This window comes from Equus przewalskii, chromosome 13 (genome assembly GCF_037783145.1).
Source record: "Equus przewalskii isolate Varuska chromosome 13, EquPr2, whole genome shotgun sequence".
Classification (NCBI taxonomy): Eukaryota; Metazoa; Chordata; class Mammalia; order Perissodactyla; family Equidae; genus Equus; species Equus przewalskii.
The window spans coordinates 17,566,000-17,589,489 of record NC_091843.1 but is presented as its reverse complement, the minus strand read 5'-3'; the positions used below and the strand labels follow the sequence as shown (position 1 = coordinate 17,589,489).

The 23,490-nt window shown below is 37.0% G+C and overlaps 1 protein-coding gene across 5 annotated transcripts in view; it reads right to left on the bottom strand.

Annotated features, from left to right (window-relative positions):
- Positions 1 to 23,490, bottom strand: part of GABRB2 (gamma-aminobutyric acid type A receptor subunit beta2) — a 249,823-nt gene that overhangs the window by 46,204 nt on the left and 180,129 nt on the right. For all 5 annotated transcript variants that reach the window (XM_008517149.2, XM_070569094.1, XM_070569097.1 and 2 more), the window contains one exon: positions 862 to 999. In XM_008517149.2, coding sequence (XP_008515371.2) covers positions 862 to 999 — 138 coding nt within the window. The remainder of the gene's footprint in view (positions 1 to 861; positions 1,000 to 23,490) is intronic.

Below are 23,490 nucleotides of genomic sequence, written 5' to 3'. Positions count from 1 at the left end.
TCAAACTTAGGAAGTTTCTGTTCTTTATTTCAAAGCTAAAGGCTACTTTGTATTCTTCCTAAGTGGTACAATTATTGTTTGAAGTAGTTTGCAGGGGTGGGAAGTGCCTGAATCCTTAGCAGAAGGGCAATTCAAAACCTGCAGTTACTGCTCTAGCTATCTCTGTGCCTGGGAATTCATTTCAATTAGAAAAACATAAAGAGAGATATTCCTGTGGGCTTATTATTTTTTCCCTTAATGATTATGTCACAAATTATTACTTTCCTGGGCTTTTTGTTAAAAATGTATGCTGATTAAACCAAGTTTGACAATCTAAAACCTCCATGCTACGAGAGTGAGCATGGAGAAGTCATCAAGATAATCTGGAAGGGTTTTTGGCTCCAAAATGGGAGGAAGGCTATGTCAAGACATTCTTACCTTTTGAGGGAAATGTGAAATTTTCCCACTTTACTGTCTTCAGAGAATTTCACGGCGGTCAGACTTGAGTGAACTATGACTTGGCTATCCCTAGCATGTTTCAAAACATTATGATAAATTCTGGGAGATGCCTAAAGTTGGGGGTTCCCAACTCTGGCTCAGGTCTTCATTTCTCTTTTTGTATTGCATCTCTAAAAATTAGTCCCTTCTCTGGCTAATGAGAGGCATAAGGCTAATCCTCTCAGTTTTACTGGGGGTACCTTCTGGAAAATAACTTGTTGGGTTCCAAATGAGCAATGGGCTTGATGGGGAGCAGGGTTTTCAGCAGATCTAAGTTTTCTAGTGTCATCGTCCTTCCCTGGGCCCCAATCCTGATCTAAGTGAACTCTTTTGACAAAATATAATGAAGCCCCTTTTCCTTTAACCCTCTTCCCTGATACAAACCTGTGGAAAAAACAACCTTCTTGGTGATAAGTTTGTAATCTACAATAGAGAACTGTGGAAGTTCAATCTTTGTTACTCCTGTTACTGCGTTATCATCCCCACGCCAGTAAAACTCAATGTCATCAGTTGTATATCCATCTGCAAAAGGAAACATAGACACACACACATACACAAAACAAAAACAAACAAAACAAAACAGAAAGAATATTGGTTTAGAAGATGAACTATGTAAATAAAAACAGCTACAGCTAAAGGCTGTATGTATTAGGTACCATGCTAAGGACCTGAAGCACATGATCCCATTTCATCTTCACAACAATCCCACGAGGGAAGTATAATCAGGCCCATATGAGATGACAAAGGCTTGTAGAAGCTTTGCACTAAGTCTTGCAACTAGGAAATGGTACAGTTGGGACTTGAACCTAGGGTTATCTGATTATAAATCTCGCTATCTCTAACATTATCACATTGTCGCATACCCCTGGATGATGCTCTAAGAGAAGATAAAAGAAGAGAAAAATCACTTAAGTTATCAGTGCAGCACTGAATGCTCTCAAACTCTCACCCCAATGCAAAATCTTTGCATTACAAATTATTTGGGTTTCAGGTCAGAGGAGAAGTGATTATGAAGAAGTGAGTCATCAATATTTTAATATTCATAGACATGATCTCCAGCTTTGATTTTTGTAGTATATCTAAATTCCAAAATAACTCCCCCTAAATGAAACTCAAAACAATGTTAATTTGAACAGTTTTAAGGAGCAAGTACAAATGTATGGTATACACTGTAAATGCACCGTGCATTTAGGAGGCATGCTTCCATTCATTCAACCATTATTTATTGAGCATCCACTGTGCTCATCAGTGCACAAGTGCTGGGGATAGGACTCCATATAATAAAAATATGTCCTCTGTTATAATGATACTTTCAATCCAGGGGCAGAGGAGAATAAGCACACATATCCTAGTTAGTAAGCACGCATGTAACTGCAATGAGTAAGCACATATTAGATTGTAAACAGTGCTGTACAGGGAAGCAGGCAATGAAATCCAGTAAATATTAATATTTTACAAACTCACCCCCAAGAAATCCCCCCAAAAGCATGCATTATATTTCTATATCATATTTATCTCTTCAAAGAACTTTTGCATATGAATAGTTGAAGTTTTATGAGTCTAGGAAGTAGGCAGGACAGATATTGCTCCCCTAATTTCAAAACCAACAAAACAAATTAAAAAGACTGCTTAAGTTCCTTGCCTTTTGACATGTGACTAGTTAGCATAACACTGAGGACAAGAATGCCAATCCTTTGACTCTTAGCTCTTATGATTTTCAGTTAACCACATTTCCCCAAAAGAGAGAGCATCAAATTTCCCAAAAAGTGACAACAAATTATTTTTCAAAGAACTACCATGCCCTTGATTTGAGAATGCACATCAACCACAGCACAGCTCAGGCAAAGTCTTAACTTTTCTAGAAATCTGCAGTCTTAATTATTGATAAGAGCAGTCATCTTCATCTGATGCAGAAATACAGTGTTTTGGAAGAGTTATTCAGAATCTGAACTTCTGGTTCCACAACTGTAGACTACTAGATAACAGCTAGTGATTTTTAAAAGGCTTGTTTACTTGCAAACACCACAAATTATATTGTAATCAAAATGGTGGAATTTTAATAAATTAAACACCACCAATATTTTTTATTAGTGTGATCTAATCTAGAGCCTTTTGTTTTGTTACGGAATGTCTTTTTTTTATATAAAACTTTTATTTGAAAGTAATTCAAATTTTATATATAGAAAACCCTAAAGAATCCACTAAAAAACTTTTAGAAATAATAAATGAATTCAGTCAAGCCTCAGGATACAAAATCAACATATAAAAATCAGTTCCATTTCGATACACTAACAACGAAGTAGTAGAGAGAGAAATTAAGAATAAAATCCCATTTATAATTGCAACAGAAAGAATAAAATACCTAGGAATAAACTTAACCAAAGAGGTGAAAGATCTGTACACCGAAAACTATAAAACATTGTTGAAAGAAATCAAAGAAGACGCAAAGAAATGGAAAGACATTCTGTGCTCTTGGATTGGGAGAATTAACATAGTTAAAATGTCCATACTTCCTAAAGCAATCTATAGATTCAATGCAATCCCTATCAAAATTCCAACAACATGCTTCACAGAAATAGAACAAAGAATCCTAAAATTTATATGGAACAACAAAAGACCCCAAATAGCCAAAGGATTCCTGAGAAAAAAGAACAAAGCTGAAGGTATCACACTCCCTGATTTCAAAATGTACTATAAAGCTGTAGTAACCAAAACAGCGTGGTACTGGCACAAAAACAGACATACAGATCAATGGAATAGAATTGAGAGCCCAGAAATAATCCCACACATTTATGGACAGCTAAGATTTGACAAGGAAGCCAAGAGCATACAATGGAGAAAGGAGAGTCTCTTCAATAAATGGTGTTGGGAAAACTGGACAGCCACATGCAAAAGAATGAAAGAAGACCATTCCCTTACACCATGCACAAAAATCAACTCAAAATGGATTAAGGACTTGAGTGTAAGATCTGAAACCATGAAATTTCTAGAAGAAAAGATAAGCAGTATGCTCTTTGACATCGGTCTTAGCAGCATATTTTAGAGTACATGTCTGACCGGGCAAGCGAAACAAAAGGAAAAATGAAAAATGGGACTATATCAAACTAAAAAGCTTCTGCATAGAAAAGGAAACCATCAGCAAAACAAAAAGACAACCTAAAAGTTGGGAGAAGATATTTGAAACCCTATATCAGATAAGGGGTTAATATCTAAAATATACAAAGAACTCATATGTCTCAACAACAAAAAAACCAACAACCCAATTGAAAAATGGGCAAAAGATCTGAACAGAAATTTCTCCAAAGAAGGTATACAGATGCCTTCAGGCATATGAAAAGATGCTCAACATCATTAGCTATCAGGGAAATGCAAATCAAAACTACAATGAGGTATCACCTCACTCCAGTCAGAATGGCTATAATTAACATGATAGGAAACAACAAGTGTTGGAGGGGATGAGGAGAGAAGGGAACCCTGGTACACTGCTGGTGGGAGTGTAAACTGGTACAACCACTATGGAAAGCAGTATGGAGTATCCTCAGAAAATTAAGAATAGATCTACCATACGATCCAGCTATTCCCCTGCTGGGTATTTATCCAAAAACTTGAAAACACAAATACATAAAGATACATGCACCTCTATGTTCATTGCAGCATTATTCACAATGGCCAAGACTTGGAAGCAACCTAGGTGCCCATCAAGGGACAAATGGATGAAGATGTGGTATATATACATAACAGAATACTACTCAGCCATAAGAAATGATGAAATCGGGCCATTTGTGACAACATGAATGGACTTTGAGGGTACTATGCTAAGTGAAATAAGTCAGAGGGAGAAAGTCAAATACCATATTATCTCACTCATAAGTAGAAGGTAAAAACAACGACAAACAAACACGTAGCAACAGAGATTGGATTGGTGGTTACTGTAGAGGAAAGGGGGAGAGGGGAGGGAGAAAGGGGTGATTGATTAGGCACATGTGTGTGATGATGGATTATAATCAGTTTTTGAGTGGTGAACATGATGTAATCTACACAGAATTCAAAATATATTACGATGTACACCTGAAAGTTATACAATGTTATAATCCCATGTTACTGCAATAAAAAAATAAACAAAAATAAATAAAAGTAATTCCAGGCTTATGATTTATAAAGGGAAGTCCAGGTATTAAGTGAATGGTGCAGTAAGCAAATTTTCAGAAAAAAGCATCTCACTTCCCCTTAATATTCTCTATCTAATCCTAAGAACCGTGGTGTCTGGCCCAAAGGATAACTGCTTTTTCTTCACTTCAACTTTCTTATATGGCCATGGGAACCCTCACAGTCCAGGACGTCATCTCAAATATAACCCCATTTCTCATTGGTTATTTGCACAGATCTCTCAGTTATGAAATGGTTTAGAGTCAATGACAATTCCACTTTTGATAAAACAGTTTAAAAATAACAAAAGAAGGGTGATTTGTTCCTAGAATTAAGCTAGCTAGATAGAAATGCATTATAAAATTGAATTTGTGGTATAAAACATTAAAAAAGTTATTTATGAAACAAGAAGGCAATAGTTTTCTAGGAAACCATTTGTCAAATACAGCCATCTTCGAAAGAAGAGAATGAGAAATATGCAACTCTCACTATTTCCAATAGAGGACTAAGTCTAAACTAGTAAAGAGTATGTTTCTGGTCCTCCAGCTTCTCTTCTCAGTATTCACCTTCTTTTGTCTATCACTACAAATCATATAATAAAGGCTCTCAGTACACAGAGGCATGAGCATTTCTATGGCATTTCAGTACAGTTGTATAGAAGATGCCAAATAGTTGTTTAATAGGTAGAAACATTATTACCAAATATAGGCGTTTGTCAAAATGCCAGCCATTTGATACAGTGCTTGCTAGGCAGTACCTGCAGAAAATAGGTTATTTAGGTATTATTTAATAGGTTTTGGTATTATTTAATACACATGTGGACTTGGGTGATGGTTGTTTATCCAGATGCTTGGGTTGGTGAAGGAACTCATCATGTTTATATCTCTTGCTTCTAGCACAGTACCTGGCACATAGTTGGCACTGAATAAATATTTTCTGAATGAATAAAAAAAAAGTTACCCAATGAAAACCTAGTCCTTAAGAATAATCCAAAACTTCATTATACATTTCTCCTTATGTAATAATTGGGCAAGTTACCTAATCTCTTTGCCCTCTATTTTCTCATCTGTAAATTGAGATAATAATGGATACTTGACAGAGATGTTATACAGGAAAAATGAGTTATTACCTGTAAAATGCTTAGAACAGTACTTGGCAGGTAATGCTCAAAAAGTTAGCTAATGATCTAATGATTTTGGTTTAAATAATATTAAATGAATAAAAAATGTATTTAGTTACATACTACTTTGCTATTTCATGAACACAAATAAGCATTTGCACAATGAGAAACTTAGCTATTCAATGACACTTACAGAACTCTCCAAAGTGTTTGGAAATTGATAATAAAACATTTGAAAGTTATTTTGATGTCTAAGATTTTGAAATCTGACACAATGGAGCAATGTATTGTATATACTTCTTGGCTGCTACTGATCTTAAAAACCCGATCTTCTCGACTTCATTTTGTGTTAATCGAGTATAGAATGTTGCAAAGGGAAAGGAAATGTATGTTCTTGCATCATTGATTTCTGAAAATGCCAGACCAACAATCCATGACAGTGCCAGGGTGGCCAAGTTCAAAGGCCAGTTCAAAATACTGTGTAGGATTAGCTGAAAGCAGACCTAGTTTTCTTCATTTCTTTGAAACTCCTCTGCAGGAATATTTAGCAGTCTCTCAAAGTGATTAAAAAATAAAAGAAAACATATGCAAATATGTATGACCTGACTTTTACAGCTTTCGTAAGAATAACGAGTGAAAAATAATTAGATATCTTTTAAAAGATATCAGAAGGAGGAGATGCACTGAAGCTCCTCATTACTGTCTTGAAAATTAAATTCATCTTTTATATTTTATTCATGGGATTCTAGAAACTGAGTCATTAAATTATATTATCTTATTATCATTAAAAACATAACCCACATAAATTCAAATGGCCTATGAATAAACCAAAACACAAATTTATTGGAATTTACCTGGAGGAATTAAAACTATATGAAATCCTATAAGCCTCTGATCAGGAAGGATAAATACATACGTTTATAAATCTATACAAGACACAAATGATAGATACGCTCTCTTTCAAATATTGGCAAAACCATATTGGTACTATATGAGATCTAAGAAATGAAAAATCTCATTTTGAAAATATTTACATAAATGAACATCTTCTTACAATTGTGACTATCTTATTACATAACAGCATTTTGAAAAGTTCTTTTTCTTTCTTTACTGTCAGTCTACATGTATACTTTGCTATCTACTAAATACATATTTCATTGCAGAAGGATTTTACTGTGCAAAAATAAGAACCTGTACCAAGACTTTAAACAAGGAGGGCCAGTGAGAACATTCAAAAGAAATGAATTATCAATGTCACCATTTGTTTTCTAGTGGGAAATTAAAGTGACTTATTGCTCTCTCATCACTTGTTTAAACTTTGTTCCTCAATTGGACTGTTAAATGTTCCAGAGTAAGTATCTATTTTCTGTCTCCCATTGTATTCAACATAGCAATAGAAACACCATTGTTGCTTTAACCTATTAATTCTCAGGCATCACAACCACTTGGTGATGCCTGAGAATTACAGGTTAGTGTTAGTAGGATAATTCACACTAGTCATGGATGGTTTCAACTTTTTAAGAACTATCTTGCCTCAAATTGCCTGCCCTTTGTATGTCTGTCACAGCACTTTAAGAACTTTTTGGAATTGAACACCTCATTGTAAAAAAATTTAGCATATTACCATCCTATTAGTAGTTAAAACTTTATGTAGTTACTAATATCGGTTTGTAAGTAACTATTAGTAAAACAATTTATGTTTTGAGAAACATTAGTCCTGCGATATGCTTCATGGACAAGAGCTGTAAGTCAATATATTTGGGGGTCACTGCACATTTTGGTCCCCTTTTATAGAAGGCTCATAGTCCCTCAGAACTATATCTTGCTTCTTTAGTGGATCAAACATTTTTTTTCCTCCAAAAAAGTTTCCAGAAGAAAAACCATTGCAATAACAAGAGGGATGAAAGCACCTTGTAACAGAACAAGGCAGACAAGCATTGCAGGGAAGCAGCACGACTGAACGTGCAGCAAGCTAGCAAGCATCCTTCTCATTCTAACTCGGTGACCACAATTAGGAGTGTATCAGTCCACCATCAGGACGGACTCTGCTCCATGCAAAGGCTGGTATGCCGTGCAAAGGCGCAAGACTGAGTAGAGTCAAAGCCAATTAAAGTTACAGGGATTTTTCAAGAGGGAGAGAGAGACGCACTTGTCAGCCACAACTCTTTACATTCAGCAAGCAAAGTGTTCCAAAGACACTTTGAGTGATTGCTCTGACTCCTTAATTGCATCTTATTCTTCACTCTGCTCTTCAGATGGACTGCTAGACACAAATGGTCTTCTGCCAAATCATTTCTGGACTTCGATCAGCTCAAAATAATCAGCCTAGGGTAGGTCAGACTTGATTACCTAGTGGGATCTTCATAAGGACACCGTCAAATAAAGACCCAGCATTCGTCCTACATCAAAGATAACCTATTTTTTGTGTTACTACCATTTTCAAATTCAAATCTTATGATGTAAGAGAATAGGAAATTGATCATAATCAAGTAAAATGTCAGATTTTGTGCTTTAAAGATCATTTCTCTATTTGGATTTCAATGCAAAACTCGGTATTTGTTGTCTCCATATGGGAGCAGAGTGATCTGCTGGCTGTTTCTACAAGTTTAGCTCCATGGTGTCTTTCTTAAGCTTTCTTATATTCAGAGAGCTGAAGCGATTAAGCTAATGGTCCAGGTCAGTGAAACCAAATGAAAAACAATAATAACAAAAATAGCCACAACTATAATAACACTAGTGGCTACCATTACAGAGCCCTTATGTGTCAGGCACTGCCTTCAACTCCTTATATGGTTCTGTCTCGACAGGAGAACTAGACTGGGTTATGGTTACCACAGCCCTCCCCTCTACCCAGCCCTGCTCTTTCCATATGCACAAGCCCTAAGTCCTGAAGTAATGTAGAAGAGGCAGAGAACTTTTGGCTAAAAGTTTAGGCCAGTGCTTCTCAAATTTAATGTGCATAGAAATCACCTAGACAACTTGTTAAAATGCGAACTCTCGCTAAGTAGGTGGAGCCTGAAATTCTGCAGTTCTAATAAAGGTGCGCATGCTGTTTGCCTCTTGACCATCCTTTGGATAGCAAATGATTAGGAGATTTGTACAGCGTGAAGGTCAATTACCTTGCCGTTGGAGTGAGATGAGGAATGTCTGCTATCTAGCCTGACCCACAGAGGAATAATGATTTTTCTGAACAAAGGTTATATAAGCTCTAAAATTCAAATATCTTCTCCCTGTTCTGCCTCTCTCTTCAAAAGATGTTTCTGATGCTGTTTATATCCAGGGGTCTACTTTTCTTTAATAATCTCTAACCTACGATCACCAGTAGGCAATAAGAGCAAAGAATAGAGAGATGGGGCTAGGTCTAAGGGTTTTCTGCAAATCTTTATTTGAGCCAGTTTTATGCAAATATTTAGTGTCATTAGGACTAAGAATAGTCTACTCTAGCATTCGATCTCTGCATCTTTTATTTTTATTCCTCAAAAGACTAGTCAATGACCTTTTAGGTTTTCCCTCTTCTAATCTATGCTATACATTCTACTATTACTTTGTTTACAAACAGGTTGATGATGCTATTTCCATGTCTTAAAAAAAATTAAAAACAAAAATATGGAAAATTTCTTGGTGGCCTTCCCAATACGTACAGAATTAAATGCAAATTCTTCAATGAGGCATTCCAAACTCCATCCGGGGCTTCTATCTGCCTTGCAGCCTCATCTTCTGTTACCCTTCTTCCTCTTCCAAAGCCCCTACTTCTGCCCGCAGTCTTCAGTAACCCTTTGTCCTCCAGGCCTTGGTTCAAGTTATTTCAGTTACTTGAAATATTTCTTCCCCTCATATCAAATTTCTGTAAACTTTAAGGGCCCATCTCAATTTCGACCTTTCCCAAGAAGCTGTCTCGTTTTCCCTCAGTTGGGATCCTTCTCTCTTTCTTTCCATGATGTTTCCATAGCACTCATTTGAATCTCTGCTCCTGTAGTTCTCACAGCCTGTTTTACATTAGAGGATTTGTGGATGTGTTGGTATCAGCTACTAGACTATGCTGGAGGGTCAAGAACCATGTCTGATATACTTCTCTGTAGCCCTTCTCCTCCTTAATACAGGTCTTAACTAAGGGTGACAGTTGCACACACCTGCTGAATTGAAGTGTTAACATGCTAGCGCTTTACTTATGGCTCACCAGATCCCCCTCTTGAGAGTGTCATAATGAACAGATGCTATTTACTGAATTGCCAGGTGGTAGGATTGTGAACCTGAGCATCATCTTGTCTTGGGATGAGGAATCCCCATGTACCAGCCTCAGAGTCATTAAAAGAAAGGCAGTGACTCTGGTACCAATCCATAAAAGGGAGCTACCATGTTGAAGCAAAGGTCCCTGCATCAAAAGAAACTTCCTCATTTTGCTGACTTGATATATCTACTGTCATTCTTAGGTGAACAAAGGTATTCTTGGAGTGGCCATGGCCCTCCGGCCATGACTTTCTCTGGGCTATAGCCCAGAGAAACCAATCTGCCACAATAGTCTCCAGAGGCAGTCAATTCCTACAGCTCAACTGGACTAATGCTCCCTGGAGACAGGGGGACATGGTCACATGGAAGCGTTTGTTAACTCAAGAGTGATAATGGAAGATGGTTAAATTAACAAGGCCAACTGAATGGCCTAGGAGATATGTGTGATAAAATGCCATTGACTGTTAAACCAACCCATCTGCTTTCTGATAAGGGATGGCAGAGGAAGCGAAGGCCAGGCTTATTGATGTTGGAAGTGGTCTGGGCCTCTCCCTCTTAACCCATTCTTTCACTCATCTTCACTGTGATGGGGGTCAGCTGAAGATTCACATATTTACGAATGTTAGGCAGCATGATCTTGCAGAGAAACTTTTGGTCAAAAAGAGTGGCATGTGATATGAACTGTTACTATGTGTCTTGATTAATACGAAAAATTTTTATACTCTCTCTAAACTCCAGGTATAAGCCCCTCTCCTCTGTGCTTGCATAATATTCTCTCTTAGCACTCAATAAATTTAATTTAAATTATCTTGTAAGGAATCTAGCTCCTATACCAATTGTGAGTTTTTATTTAAACAGAGAGCATATATTCTTTAAAATTTTAACCATGGCTTGGAGTGGAAAGCTGGCAAATAGACATTTAGTAGATTTGCTGAGATGGATTGGAATTGTGTTTGGTGAGAGGGCTTCTGTGAACAGCAAGACGGAGGCCTCGGGGGCTGAAGGCACAAGCTGCTCATGTAGAAATATGTGCACAGTTAAACAGGGCATTGCAATTTATTTGGGGGAGTCAGGAAGCATCCGCTAAGCTGATCTAATGCAAGGGATTTTTTAAATCGCCACCAGTTAACATTTTTAAAGCATCTCCTGTGTGAAACCCAGTGCTTCAAAAGCATTATCTCATTTAATCCTTTTGAGGTAGAAACCACTTTACAGATGAAGGAACTACAATTTATAAAGGTTAAGTGACTTGCCCAACTGTCAGAAATGGGAAACGAACTAAATCCTCTTTAACACTAGAGTGTAATTCCTCAGTCACTATATTTACGACCTCACAGTATTATTCAAAGCCATACGTTTGATGATTCTGTAATATTACAGGAACATGTCTGTAATTATTCCCCTCACTGCATCCACGCCCTTCTGCACTGTGACTTTGCAGCTCCTCCCAAGGAGAGTTAGAGCATTTCCTCAGTCCGAGCTCTCCTTGCCACTTGTTGTAATCAAAGAAGTGACGGTCAGCTAGCTCTGAGTTTGGGCTACCGCAGGCTTAGCAGCTTCTTCCATCTCTTTTGGAATCCTGCTACCACCATATGAACAGGCTTTGGATGGCCGGTGGAGGATGAGGGACACGTGACCCAGTGGCTTCCGTCACAGCAGTCACCCAGCTGCCAGCCTACCCATGTGAAGACCACACATGCTTGCATGAGCCTGGCTCAGATCAGCAGAACCTCCCAGCTGACCTGGAGCCTCCAAAGCAATAATAAATGGTTTTTGTTTTAATCCGTTTAAGTTTTGGGGTAGATTGTTAAGTAACAAAAGCTAATGGAGAACACTAGGTTTTGTAGAAAACAGAAAAACAAACATTTTCCTCCCTAGAATGATATATGTACCTTTATTTCCAGGATAACATTCAAACTCACAGCTGGGCATTGCTATAAAGAATATCCAATTGGTGTTATGAATATTATAGGCTGAGCCATAGGCATAACCCAAATCTGGGGACCTACCCGGGTTCCTGTCCCAGTCTGAGTCCTGCTACATACAAGCCGTAGAATTTCAGCAAATCATATACTCTATTCAGAGCTCAGTTTCTACATCTGAAAAAGTTGTTCTAAAACAGCGATCCTCATGATTTTGGTCTCAGAATCTCTTTATATTCTAAAAATTTATTGAGGACTCCCTAAAGATTTTGTTTATATGGGTTATACCTATTGATATTTACCATGTTAGAAATTAAAACAGACATTTAGAAATATTCATTCATTAATTCATTTAAAATAATAATAATGATCTAATTACATGTTAATATAAATAAAGTTTTTATGAATAATAATTATACTTTCCAAAAAAGTTATTGAGAAGAATTGGCTTTGTTTTATATTTTTGTGAATCTCTTTAACCTATGGCTTAATAGAGGATGGCTGGGTTTTTATCTTTGCTTCTGCATTTAACAGTTGTGATGTGTTTTCACATAGCCTCTGGGAAACACAACGGTGTATTGCGAAAGAATGAGCGTGAAAAAGGCACATAAAGTCTGAATATTCTTATGAAGGGAGCTTGACATCCAGGAAACCCCCAGAGGTCTCTAGACCTCTAGAGAGAATCTTGAGAATCACCGTTCTAGAAGATCTCTAATCTGAAATTCTTCCATTCAAGGAAAACTCTAAACAATTCATTTTAATTTAAATTATTAAGAATTGCCAAAAACTACCAATCTTGTTTCCTCTATGGTAGAAATAAAAATAATTCCTTTTTGAATAGCTTGGGATCTTTAAAGGTTATTTTTATTCCTTAGACTACGTCTATATATATATATATATATATATATATATATTTGAAATTCTCAAAATTAAATGTAAATCATTTGCTTCTTCTTTTGTGAAGTGGAATTGTGTATTTAAAACTAAAGGAAAGGAAAATTAAAGGAAAATATAAAAGGAAACTAATGAATTTGTATACAATTGAAGCTACTGTCCATCCATATCAGACTATCAGCCTGGTGGAAGGCGTACATATGTGACGAAAGTGAAGTGCCAACTTTCTTGTTATAGCCCCCAAATACCTATTCAGATTAATTCATATAAACAAGACCCTGAAAGTGACTTCATTAGTGCAGGCCAAGGAGTTAACACGTGGGGCTTCTAACATGGACTAAACATTTCCATCTTAAAAAAAAAGTATGTAGAAAACAGCTCAAGCAATGCCTAAAGTCTTGACCAATGTTTACGCAATTCTAAACTACTGCTTATATTCCTGGCTTGAGAAAAAAATCATCCCTTAAATAGAATTTTTTTAATGTTGAAACCAAAGATGAAATATAGGACATGTGGAAGATACTGAAAACTAAATAATTATCCATATGAGACCCAAATTCAGCCAAGCTAAGTGCAGCATCCTAGGACTGTATAGTTCTTTAATTCAAATTGAATAGATAATGAGTACACTGTGGTGATTTTAAAGATATGTCCACCAATTCTTTGATATTTCTACTCACAAATGGCGGAGCTTAATTTCCCTCTCCTGGAGTTAGTGATGCACCTCTAGCAAACAGAAAACAGCAGAAGTGATGGTATGTTACTTCTGCGATTAGGTTATAAAAAGACTGAGGCTTGTGTCTTGGATGTAGTCTCTCTTTCTAGCTCCCTCTTTCCTTGAGATTCCTTGCTTTGCCATGTCGTGAGTCACCCTGTGGAAAGACCCAAATGATGAGGAATTGAGGAAGGCCTCCAGCCAGCAGTCAGAGGGACTGAGGCCTTCAGTCCAACAGGAACTCCATGAGGAACTGAGACCTGCCACAACTCTGTGAGTGAGCCTAAAAGTGGGTCCTTGCCCAGTTGAGCCTTCAGATGAGAGCACAGCCCTGATCAGTAGCTTGATCACAACCTCATGAGGAACCCTGAGCCAGAATCACCTAATTAAACCACTCCTGATTCCTGACTCTCAGAAACCATTCAATAATAAATGTCTGCTGTTTTAAGCTGCTAAGCTCTAAGGTAATTGGTTACCCAGCAATAAATAACTAATAAACCCGCATCTTGGAATTGCACGTGGTCTAGTAAACCAAACACAGATGGATTTGCATTTAAATAATGCCTACTTCCTACGATGTCTCCAACGCGTAAGGCTATTAGAGTGAATAATGGCACTTATATTTTCCACGTTGTTTTAAAGACTAGGAAACTGCTTGCAAGGCGATTAGCACACTGGCTTAATGATTACTGGCCATTATTATTCTGATTGCCGATATCTATAGTGAAAGCAAGGTTTTTATTTTAATTTTTAATTTTACATAGTTTAAAAATTAACCTTCCAAATGCAAGTTTTACGTTCAGTGCAAGTTGGAAAACAGTTGGTTATTTACTATGCATAAAGCTACTAAACACTCACTTTGAGGACTGCAGAATTGGATAAGTCACTTAATACCTTTATTTATTTTCAGTAAATTTATTTTCAGTAAATAATAAGCTTGATTTTCAGTACACGATAGAGTAATATTCCTTCTCTTGGAAGGTCTGAACAGAGTAGCAAAAGAAAGAATATTAATTTAATGATTATTTGTCTCATATTACCAGCACCTGGGTGAAAATACTTGGCAGTCAAACAAGGGCTAAGATTCTCAAGTGCTTCAGGGGCCAAACTGGATAACGTGTAAATTCTGAGGACAGTGGTGAACTCGAGAGTGTGCTCCCTATCTGAAATAATTCAAATTCAAGCACTAACACCAGAAACAACGATATTGTGCCGGCCCCAAAAAATGTACATCATGGGTAAATCTGTCACTTGAAGCCACGAGTTTCCTTCCTGAAAATGAGAGAAGCACATTTTCGTACTTTTAGAGTGATCTGATGGCCACCTCTGCCACTACCTCGCTTTCCAAATTGGGTAAAATCTATGTGGGTGGAAATGTGGAAGCCCCTCCCTTCCACCGTTGGTTATTAACAGACACAAGAGCTTTGCTCTCATCCTAAACTAAAGGTAATTAGGTCAGTGATTAGGTCAGAAACCCATCAATACCAAAGGCAAATTCAGAATTTTCAAGATGGTGGGGTGTTCAGGTGATTTGTGCAAGGTTGCCGGCCCCCTAAATTGCACCTGTAGCAAGTGTACCTTGAATATTTGCAATGCAGCTTGTCTAAGAAAAGTTGCCTGAATGTTTAAAAAAAGTTGCCTTCAATTTGGCAGCAAAGTCCAATGACACAGTGCCTTGTACTGACCCTACCATTCTGAATCAACTGTTAGTAGCATTTCTGTGTAGAACTTGGATATTCCTCGCTATCCAACATTAAAGCAAACTATCCACAAAGATTTAATAAAGCAAAACAAAAATCCCGAACTATTAAAACTTATTTCCGTAGTCCTATGGATTATGCAATTGAAGATTATAGGGCAATTTTCTGACTGGAGCAAAATTTCAATAGATTTTCAAATTCCAGGGGCAGTTTTCTCCAAACCACATTATCTTTATAGAACCATAGTTTTACAGTATAAATGGTTTTTATGATGAGAGGGGAAAAATAAAAGACATTACCAACAAAGCAAATTGATATTTAAAATAATAGCTCTAAGACTTAGAGTCATTCACCTCAGCAGTGTCCTCAAATTTTGTTGAGCCAACAAGTCACCTCCAGGACCTGTTAAATATGTCTGCTCCTGGGCCCTGCCTAGAGAGAGTCTAACTGTGGAGGTACATTCATAAATGCACCAGCTCATTCTGAGGCATAGGTCACATGCCCATGCATAGAGAAAAAAACCTCTGCTCTAGAGTTTGAAAAATCACTTTAAAAATTCAAGAATGTCCTAGGACCTTCTTATATTTATATTTTCCTAGATGTAGGGTATCCTGTAGGGTAATGATGAGATTCTATAATTTCAGGGTCTATATCTGAGATAAATGGACCTCTCCTCCAACTTAAGGCATATTTATCTGCAAATTTGTCACTTCTGTATGTCCAAAATCAAACTCTAGCATGTTCTGTGGGCTCTACCTTCAAAATATATCCATCTAATTCTCTCGGTCTTCCACTACTAATATCATAGAACATGGCTACATCATCTCATGCCTGAAAAACTGCTATGGCTGCCTAACTGGTTTCCCAGCATCCCCGTTTATTCCCCTAATGTCTATAGTAGGCAGTGAGCACCTTTAAAAGAATAACTCTGACCAACTCACTCTGCTCAAAATCTTCCAGTGGCTTCTCATTTTACTTTATAAATAAAACAAACCTCCTTACTTGGTCCGACTGTGGTCCTGCCTACCTCTTTGAAGGCATTTACTTCTCTCCCCTTGCTCCTTTAGCCAAACCATACTGGCCTTCTCTTTGTTCTTTCAACACAAGAAGCTCATTCCTTTCTCAAGGCCTTAGCACTTACCTTGCACTCCCTTCGTGCAAAACTTCACACGGGTGTCTCTCATTCTTCATTCCAGTTTCAGGTTTAATGACCTTTTCATAAAACCTGGCAGCCTTATCTTAAGCTGAGCTGTTACCCTGAACCCCTACAACAGTTGATCTCTACAATTTTAACTTGCTTGGTTTTCTTCATATTTGATCGTTCAGGAATGATCTCCCGTTTGTTTACTCCATTGTTTGTATCTCCGCACTATAATGCACATTCCTATAGGGCAGGAATGTGGCTATTTTCTTCACTGTTGTATACAAAACATCTAGGATCTTGCTTGGTACATAGTAGGTGCTAAATAAATGTTTTTGACTGAATAAGTAAACCTTATTGATTAACGTCTGTATAGTAGATAACATGGGTCTCACCATCTGCATGTGTTCAAAATAAACCAAAAACATCTTCAGTAGGTATGTAGTTTAAAATCTATCAGATTAACAACTAACTTAAAAAAAAAAACCAGTATTGGACTCAAACCACATCAAACATACATCAATACACAGATAGGAAGACATCCTGATGTTTCTTTATTTACATGGGAGCTTTGCTATTTTGTAATATGTACGAGAGTGTTTGGAAGCTTATTTAGTGTTCATACTACAAAGGAATAGGTCCTCTCAGTTCATGACTTATGCAATGATGATACTTTTATAAGTGTCTCATTTATACCACAAAAATAGACATACTACTTTTGTGCTTATTCCTTCTTCTGTTGTCAACATCAAATTTCCCCAACATACAGAGCACAGTGGTGGATATTCAGTTCTAAAAAAAAAAAAGGAGTAAGGATGAGTAAATTAAATTTAAAGCTAGAGTTTAGGGCCAACTACATATACACAGACAGGATCAGGTGAAGGCAAAGGAAGACAGATGTTTTGTACACTTTTTCAGATTTGCAAACCTACCTAAATTTAAGAAAAGAGATGCTTGAATAGGCTAACTGGACACCACATCTTAAGATAGGTTGTAATAAAGAACCACCAGAATAATTCAATGTCTTTTTAAGTAGTAACAGGATCTATAAGACCCTATATGATCTGAATCTGGCTTTCTCTATCTTCAGAATTTATGCTAGACTTAAGGCATATTAAAGAGGATGCTTATAGTGGGTAAATTTTGGGTTCTCTGGCCACTCAAAGCCAAGCTCAGTGGGAACTGCTCCTCTCCACAGCCCCTTTTGAACCTGGACTGTACCCCCATCCCAGCCATGGCTGATTGTACTTGGGTGGATATCTGCTATAGGCTGGATTAGTCATATTCCTTTCTAAGAATATGGAATCAAAATATTGAGAGACTGAGTCAGTAGATTTACCAGTGGAATATGAAAAGGTCATGATTTCTAAACGGAGGAAAAGATAGAAACAAAGAGACTGTAACTGACTATAAGAAAGTGAAGGAAGTCAATATGCAGAGACAGAACCATATGCAAGCACAGATACCATGGGAAAAGAGACATGGCATTGCTGAGGAAATCAGAGAGAGGCAGAGAGAGAAAGGGTCAGAGGGGTACTCTGGTTCCTACAGCCTAGTTTGGGTCTAGCTTCTCAAAGTATCCTGGATATCTTCGCAATCCTGGATATTTCCAAACAATCTTGGACATCCTTTTCTAGATGTCTCTGAGATTTCTTGTGTTCTTATTCGATGCTTATTTACTGAATGTCTACTATGTGTAGTAACAGTTCTCAGCACTTAGGGCACATTGGTTAAAAAAAGGAGATGAAACACACCTGCCCTCACTGAGAATGCAGTCTAGCAGGGGGAGACAAACAAACAGATAATAGGTGTAACAAACGGATGAATTATATACTACGTTATGTTAGAAAGTAATATGATTTATATGTGCTATGGACAAATATAAAACTGGAGCAAGATAAGAAGTGTCTGGAGTCTTGGGAGGACACATAGGTTGCAATTTAAAATAAAGTGGTCAGTGCAGGTCTTATTGGAAAGCTGACATATCAGCAAAGGCTTAAAACTAATGAAGGACTTTTTGTGGAAGAGCATTTCAAGTAGAGAGAACACATGGTGCAAAGGCCCAAAGCTGGGATGATGTCTGGTGTATTTGAAGGACAATGAGAAACCCAGCATGGCTGGAACAGAATGAACAAGAATGAATGGGAGATGAGGTCAGAGGGGCACTGGGGGAGGGGGCATATAATATTTAGGCTATTATTTGGAATTTGGTTTCTATTCCGAATGAGGGCTTTGAACAAAGAAATGACAAGATGTGGCATGTGTATTAAGAGGGTTATTCTAGCAGCTATGTTGAGAATGTTCTATATGGGGGCTGGTAAAGTTTGAAGAAGAGAAAGCAATAAGAAATTCTTATAGTAATCCAAGTAAGAGATAATGGTACCTTAGAGCATGGTGGAAGCAAAAGAGGTGGTGAGTAGTGATGGAATTTTAGAAATATTTTGAAGTCCCAGCTAACAGGATTTTATGTAGGATGTGAAAGAAAGAGAGTGGACAATTATACACCAGGATTTCTGCCCTGAGCAAATGGAAAAATGGAGTTGGAATTAATTGAGATGGGAAATGCTGCATGTATTACAGATTTTGGAGAGAAGATAATGAGTTCAGTTTTGGACATACAATAGGATATATAAAGTCTAGATGTTTAGAACAGAAGTCTGGATTGGAGATAAACATTTGGGGGGCAATCGGAACATTGATGATATTTAAAGCCATGAAACTTTATCAGATAGCCTAAAGAAGTGAAAGCAGATTAGAAAGAAATCCAAAAACTGAATGGTGGTGTGCTCTTGCATTAAGAATTAGGTTGAAGAGAAAGAAACTGCAAAGGAGACAGAAAAAATTAGAAGTAAGAGAAGAAGGAAACCTAGAGAGAGCACAGGCAGTGACGTCAAAGGAGGAAAATGTGCTAAAGAGAAAGAAGACATCGACAGTGTCAAATGATCCTGCTGCAACAGGTCACACAAGATGAGAACTGAAGAGTAACCACTACAGTCAGCAATGTGAAGGTCATTGGCAACCAATGACAAACACAGTTTTGGTGGCATGGTGGAAGAGAAAGGCATACTGGAATTGGGTTTATGATGAAAGGAGAGAATAAGTCACTAAAGAAATTTTGCTACAAAAGGCAGCACAGAAGTGGCATGGCAGCTAGCAGCGTTCATTGGGTAGAAGAAAGGTGTTTTTATTTTAAGTTGGAAGAAATAACAACAGCATGCTTATAATATTGACAGGAGTGATCAGCAGAGAACTAAAAATTGATGACCTAGAAAGGAGAGGGCGAATTGCTGGAGCCATCCCCTTGAGTGGGCAAGATGAAGGAATTATATTTAGATGGAAGCATGATAGCAGCAGGGGTAAGGCAGAGTGTGTGGGTGTGGATGCTGGTAGCTGGGTAGGTGTAGTGGTGGGCGTATTCTAAGTTTTCTATGATGATTCAGTTTTTTAGCAAAGTGGGAAGCTAAGAGTGAGAATGAGGGAGGAGGTGTTGAGAAAGTAAAGAGAGAGGGGAGACGGTATGAAATGTTGTTTAGGAGAGAGGGAGAATGAATGGACCAGGCAGGTACAGTATTATTATCAAGAAACATTAAAGCTTAAAGTTTATGGACATCAATTTGAAGATAGACCAGCCAATACCCTTTACTTGAGCTAGTTTAAGTGGACTTTTTTTTGTATCTAAAAAGCCTTGACCAGAATATAGAATTACATGGAAATAGTTTTGCCTCCTGGGAAATCTGCGGGTGGCAACTTTTTTATTTAGATGTTTTAGTAATGAAAATCTAAAGCATCATTATGTGTTACTGTCCTTTTTTGCATTGGAAGGAGAAAAAGCCCTAACTCATCTTAGCACATCTAAGCATACCTAATCTAAACTGTTAAAGATTCAAAGATTCTAGCTGTAAGAGAAAAAAAATATATGTATTCAAAATCCTAAATGATAATTTTTGAAATATTCGCTATTTTGTCTTGCATATATCATTTTCTAGTCACTCACTATTATGCAGAGCTGACAATATAATGCATAGTTTATAACCTCTGCATAACAACATTGATAAACTTCTATAAATGTCAAATTTGTTTCATTGTTTTAAATAGCATTGTAGCTAAGTTTGAAATGAAATACCCTTCAAGAGTACAAGGTTGCATTCTGCTACAGACTGGATGTTTGTGTCCCCCCAAATTCATATAATGAAACCTAATTCCCAACGTGAAGGTATTTGGAGGTAGGGCCTTTTAAAGGTGGTTAGGTCATGAAGGTAGAGCCTGCATGAATGAGATTAGTGCCCTTATAATAGACCTCACAAATTTCCCACACTTCTTCCACCACGTGAGGACTCAGCAAGAGGATGGCCATCTGTGAACCATGAAGTGGGCCATCATCAGACACTGAATCTACCAGCTCCTAGATCTTGGATTTCCAGTGTTCAGAACCTTGAGAAATAAATTTCTGTTGTTTATAAGCCATCCAGTTTATAGTATTCTGGTATTCTGCTATAGCAGCCTGACGGGACTAAGACACATCTTACACACCCACACACACACATGCACATATAGTTTCTAAGGACACATGATTTCTCTCAGGGCATAAGGGTGGTATGAAGATAGATATGTCTACCAGAGTATTGATGATGATGATGATGATGATGATAAATAATAACAACAGTCTATTGATTGAAACTTTGTCAAATGCAAACACTATGAAATGCTTTAAATTACCCCTGGATACTCAAAATAATCCTATAAATGGGTTATTTTTATCCCCATTTTGATTTGTAAACTGTCAGAAATGTAGAGAATTGAGATGTTCATTGTGGTAAAAGAGAGCTATAGATGAAAGAATAATGAGGTAGGTAAGTCCATCAAAATTCATGCTGAACAACCCTACACCAACAAACTGGACAATCCAAAAGAAATGAAAAAGTTCTTAGAAACATACAACCTACAAATACTGAATCAGGAAGAAATAGAAAATCTGAATAGACTGAATACTAGTAAGGAGATTGAGTCAGTAATCAAATCCTCCCAATGAAGAAAAGCCCAGGACCAGATGGCTTCACTGGTGAGTTTTACCAAACATTTGAAGAAGAATTAACACCAAATTTACTCAAACTCTTCCAAAACATTGAAGAGGAGGGAACACGCTCAAACCTATTTTATGAGGGCAGCAATATCCTGATACCAAAGCCAGATAAAGACACTACTAGAAAAGAAGACTAGAGGCCAATATCCCTGATGAACATATAGGCAAAAATTCTCAACAAAATACTAGCAAACTGAATTCAGCAACACATTAAAAGAATCATTCACCATGATCAAGTGCAATTCATCCCTGGGATGCAAGGTTGGTTCAATATATGCAAATCAACCAATGTAATAAATCACATTAACAGAATGGAAGAAAATAATCATGTGATCATCTCAATAGATGCAGAAAAAGCATGTAACAAAATTCAACATCCATTCATGATAAAAACACTTAACAAATTAGGCATGGAAGGGACATATCTCAACATAATAAAGGCTGTATATGACAAGCCCACAGCTGACATCATAATCAATGGTGAAAGATTGGAAGCTTTTCCTCCAAGATCAGGAAAAAGTGTGCTCACTCTTACCACTCCTATTCAACACAGTACTTACAATCCTAGCTAGAGCAATCAGAAAGAAAAAAAAGTAAAATGCATCAGAATTAGAAAGGAAGAAGTAAAACTGTCTCTACGTGCAGATGACATGATTTTATATATATAGAAAATAAGGCGCAACCAAAAAACCATTAGAACTAATCAATGAATTCAGTAAAGTTGCAGGATACCAAATTAACATACATAAATTAATAGTGTTTCTATACACTAACAATAATTTTTCTGAAAAAGAAATAAAGAAATTGACCCCACTTACAACAGCATCAAAAACAATAAAATACTTAGGAATAAATTTAACCACGGAGGTGAAAGATCTCTATTGTGAAAACTATAAGACATTCATTAAAGAAATCAAAGAAGACACACATAAATGGAAATGTATCTCAGTTCATGGACTGGAAGAACTACTATTATTAAAATGTCAATACTACCAAAAGCCATCTATAGATTGAATGCATTCCTTATCAATACTCCAATGACATTTTTTACACAAGTAGGAAAAATATATATTGAATCACAAAAGATCCTGAGTAGCAAAGAAATTCTGAGAAAGAACATAGTAGGAGGCATCACACTTCCTTATTTCAAGCTATACTATAAAGCTACAGTAATTAAAACAGTATGATACTGGTATAAAAACAAATAGGGGTCGGCCCCATGGGCTGGGGTTAAGTTCGCACACTCTGCTTTGGCGGCCCAGGGTTTCACTGGTTCGGATCCTGGGCACAGACCTAGCACCACTCATCAAGCCATGCTGAGGTGGTGTACCACATAGCTCAACCAAGGGACCTACAATTAGAATATACAACTACAAACTGGGGGGCTTTGTGGAGAAGAAGAAGAAAAAAAAAACAAGACCAATAGAACAGAATTGACAGCCCAGAAATAAACCCAAGCATATACAGTTAACAAATATTTGAGAAGGGAGCAAAGAGTACTCAGTGGAGAAAAGATAGTGTCTTCAATAAATGGTGCTGGAATAATGGATATTCATATGTTAAAGCATTAAACTTGATCCCTATCTTACACCACTCATAAAAATTAACACAAAATGGATTAAAGACCTAAATGTAAGACTTGAAACTATGAAACTCCTAGAAGAAAGCATAGGAAAGAAGCTCCTTGATGTGGGTCTCAGTAAAGATTTTTTGGAATTCACACCTAAAGCACAAGCAACAAAATAAAAAATAAAAAGTGGGACTACATGAAACTGAAAAGCTTCTGCACAGCAAAAGAAACCATCAACAAAGTGAAAAGACAATTTATAGAATGGGAAAAAATATTTGCAAACCATAAATCTAATAAGGGGTTAATATACAAAAATATATTAAGAATTCATACAACTCAATAGCAAAAAGCAAATAGTCCAATTAAAAATGGGCAAAGGACCTGAAAAGACATTTTTCCAAAGAAGAAATATGAAAAGCCAACAGGTACGTGAAAAGATGCCCAATATCACTAGTCATTAGGGAAATGTACATTAAAACCACAATGAGATATCTCCTC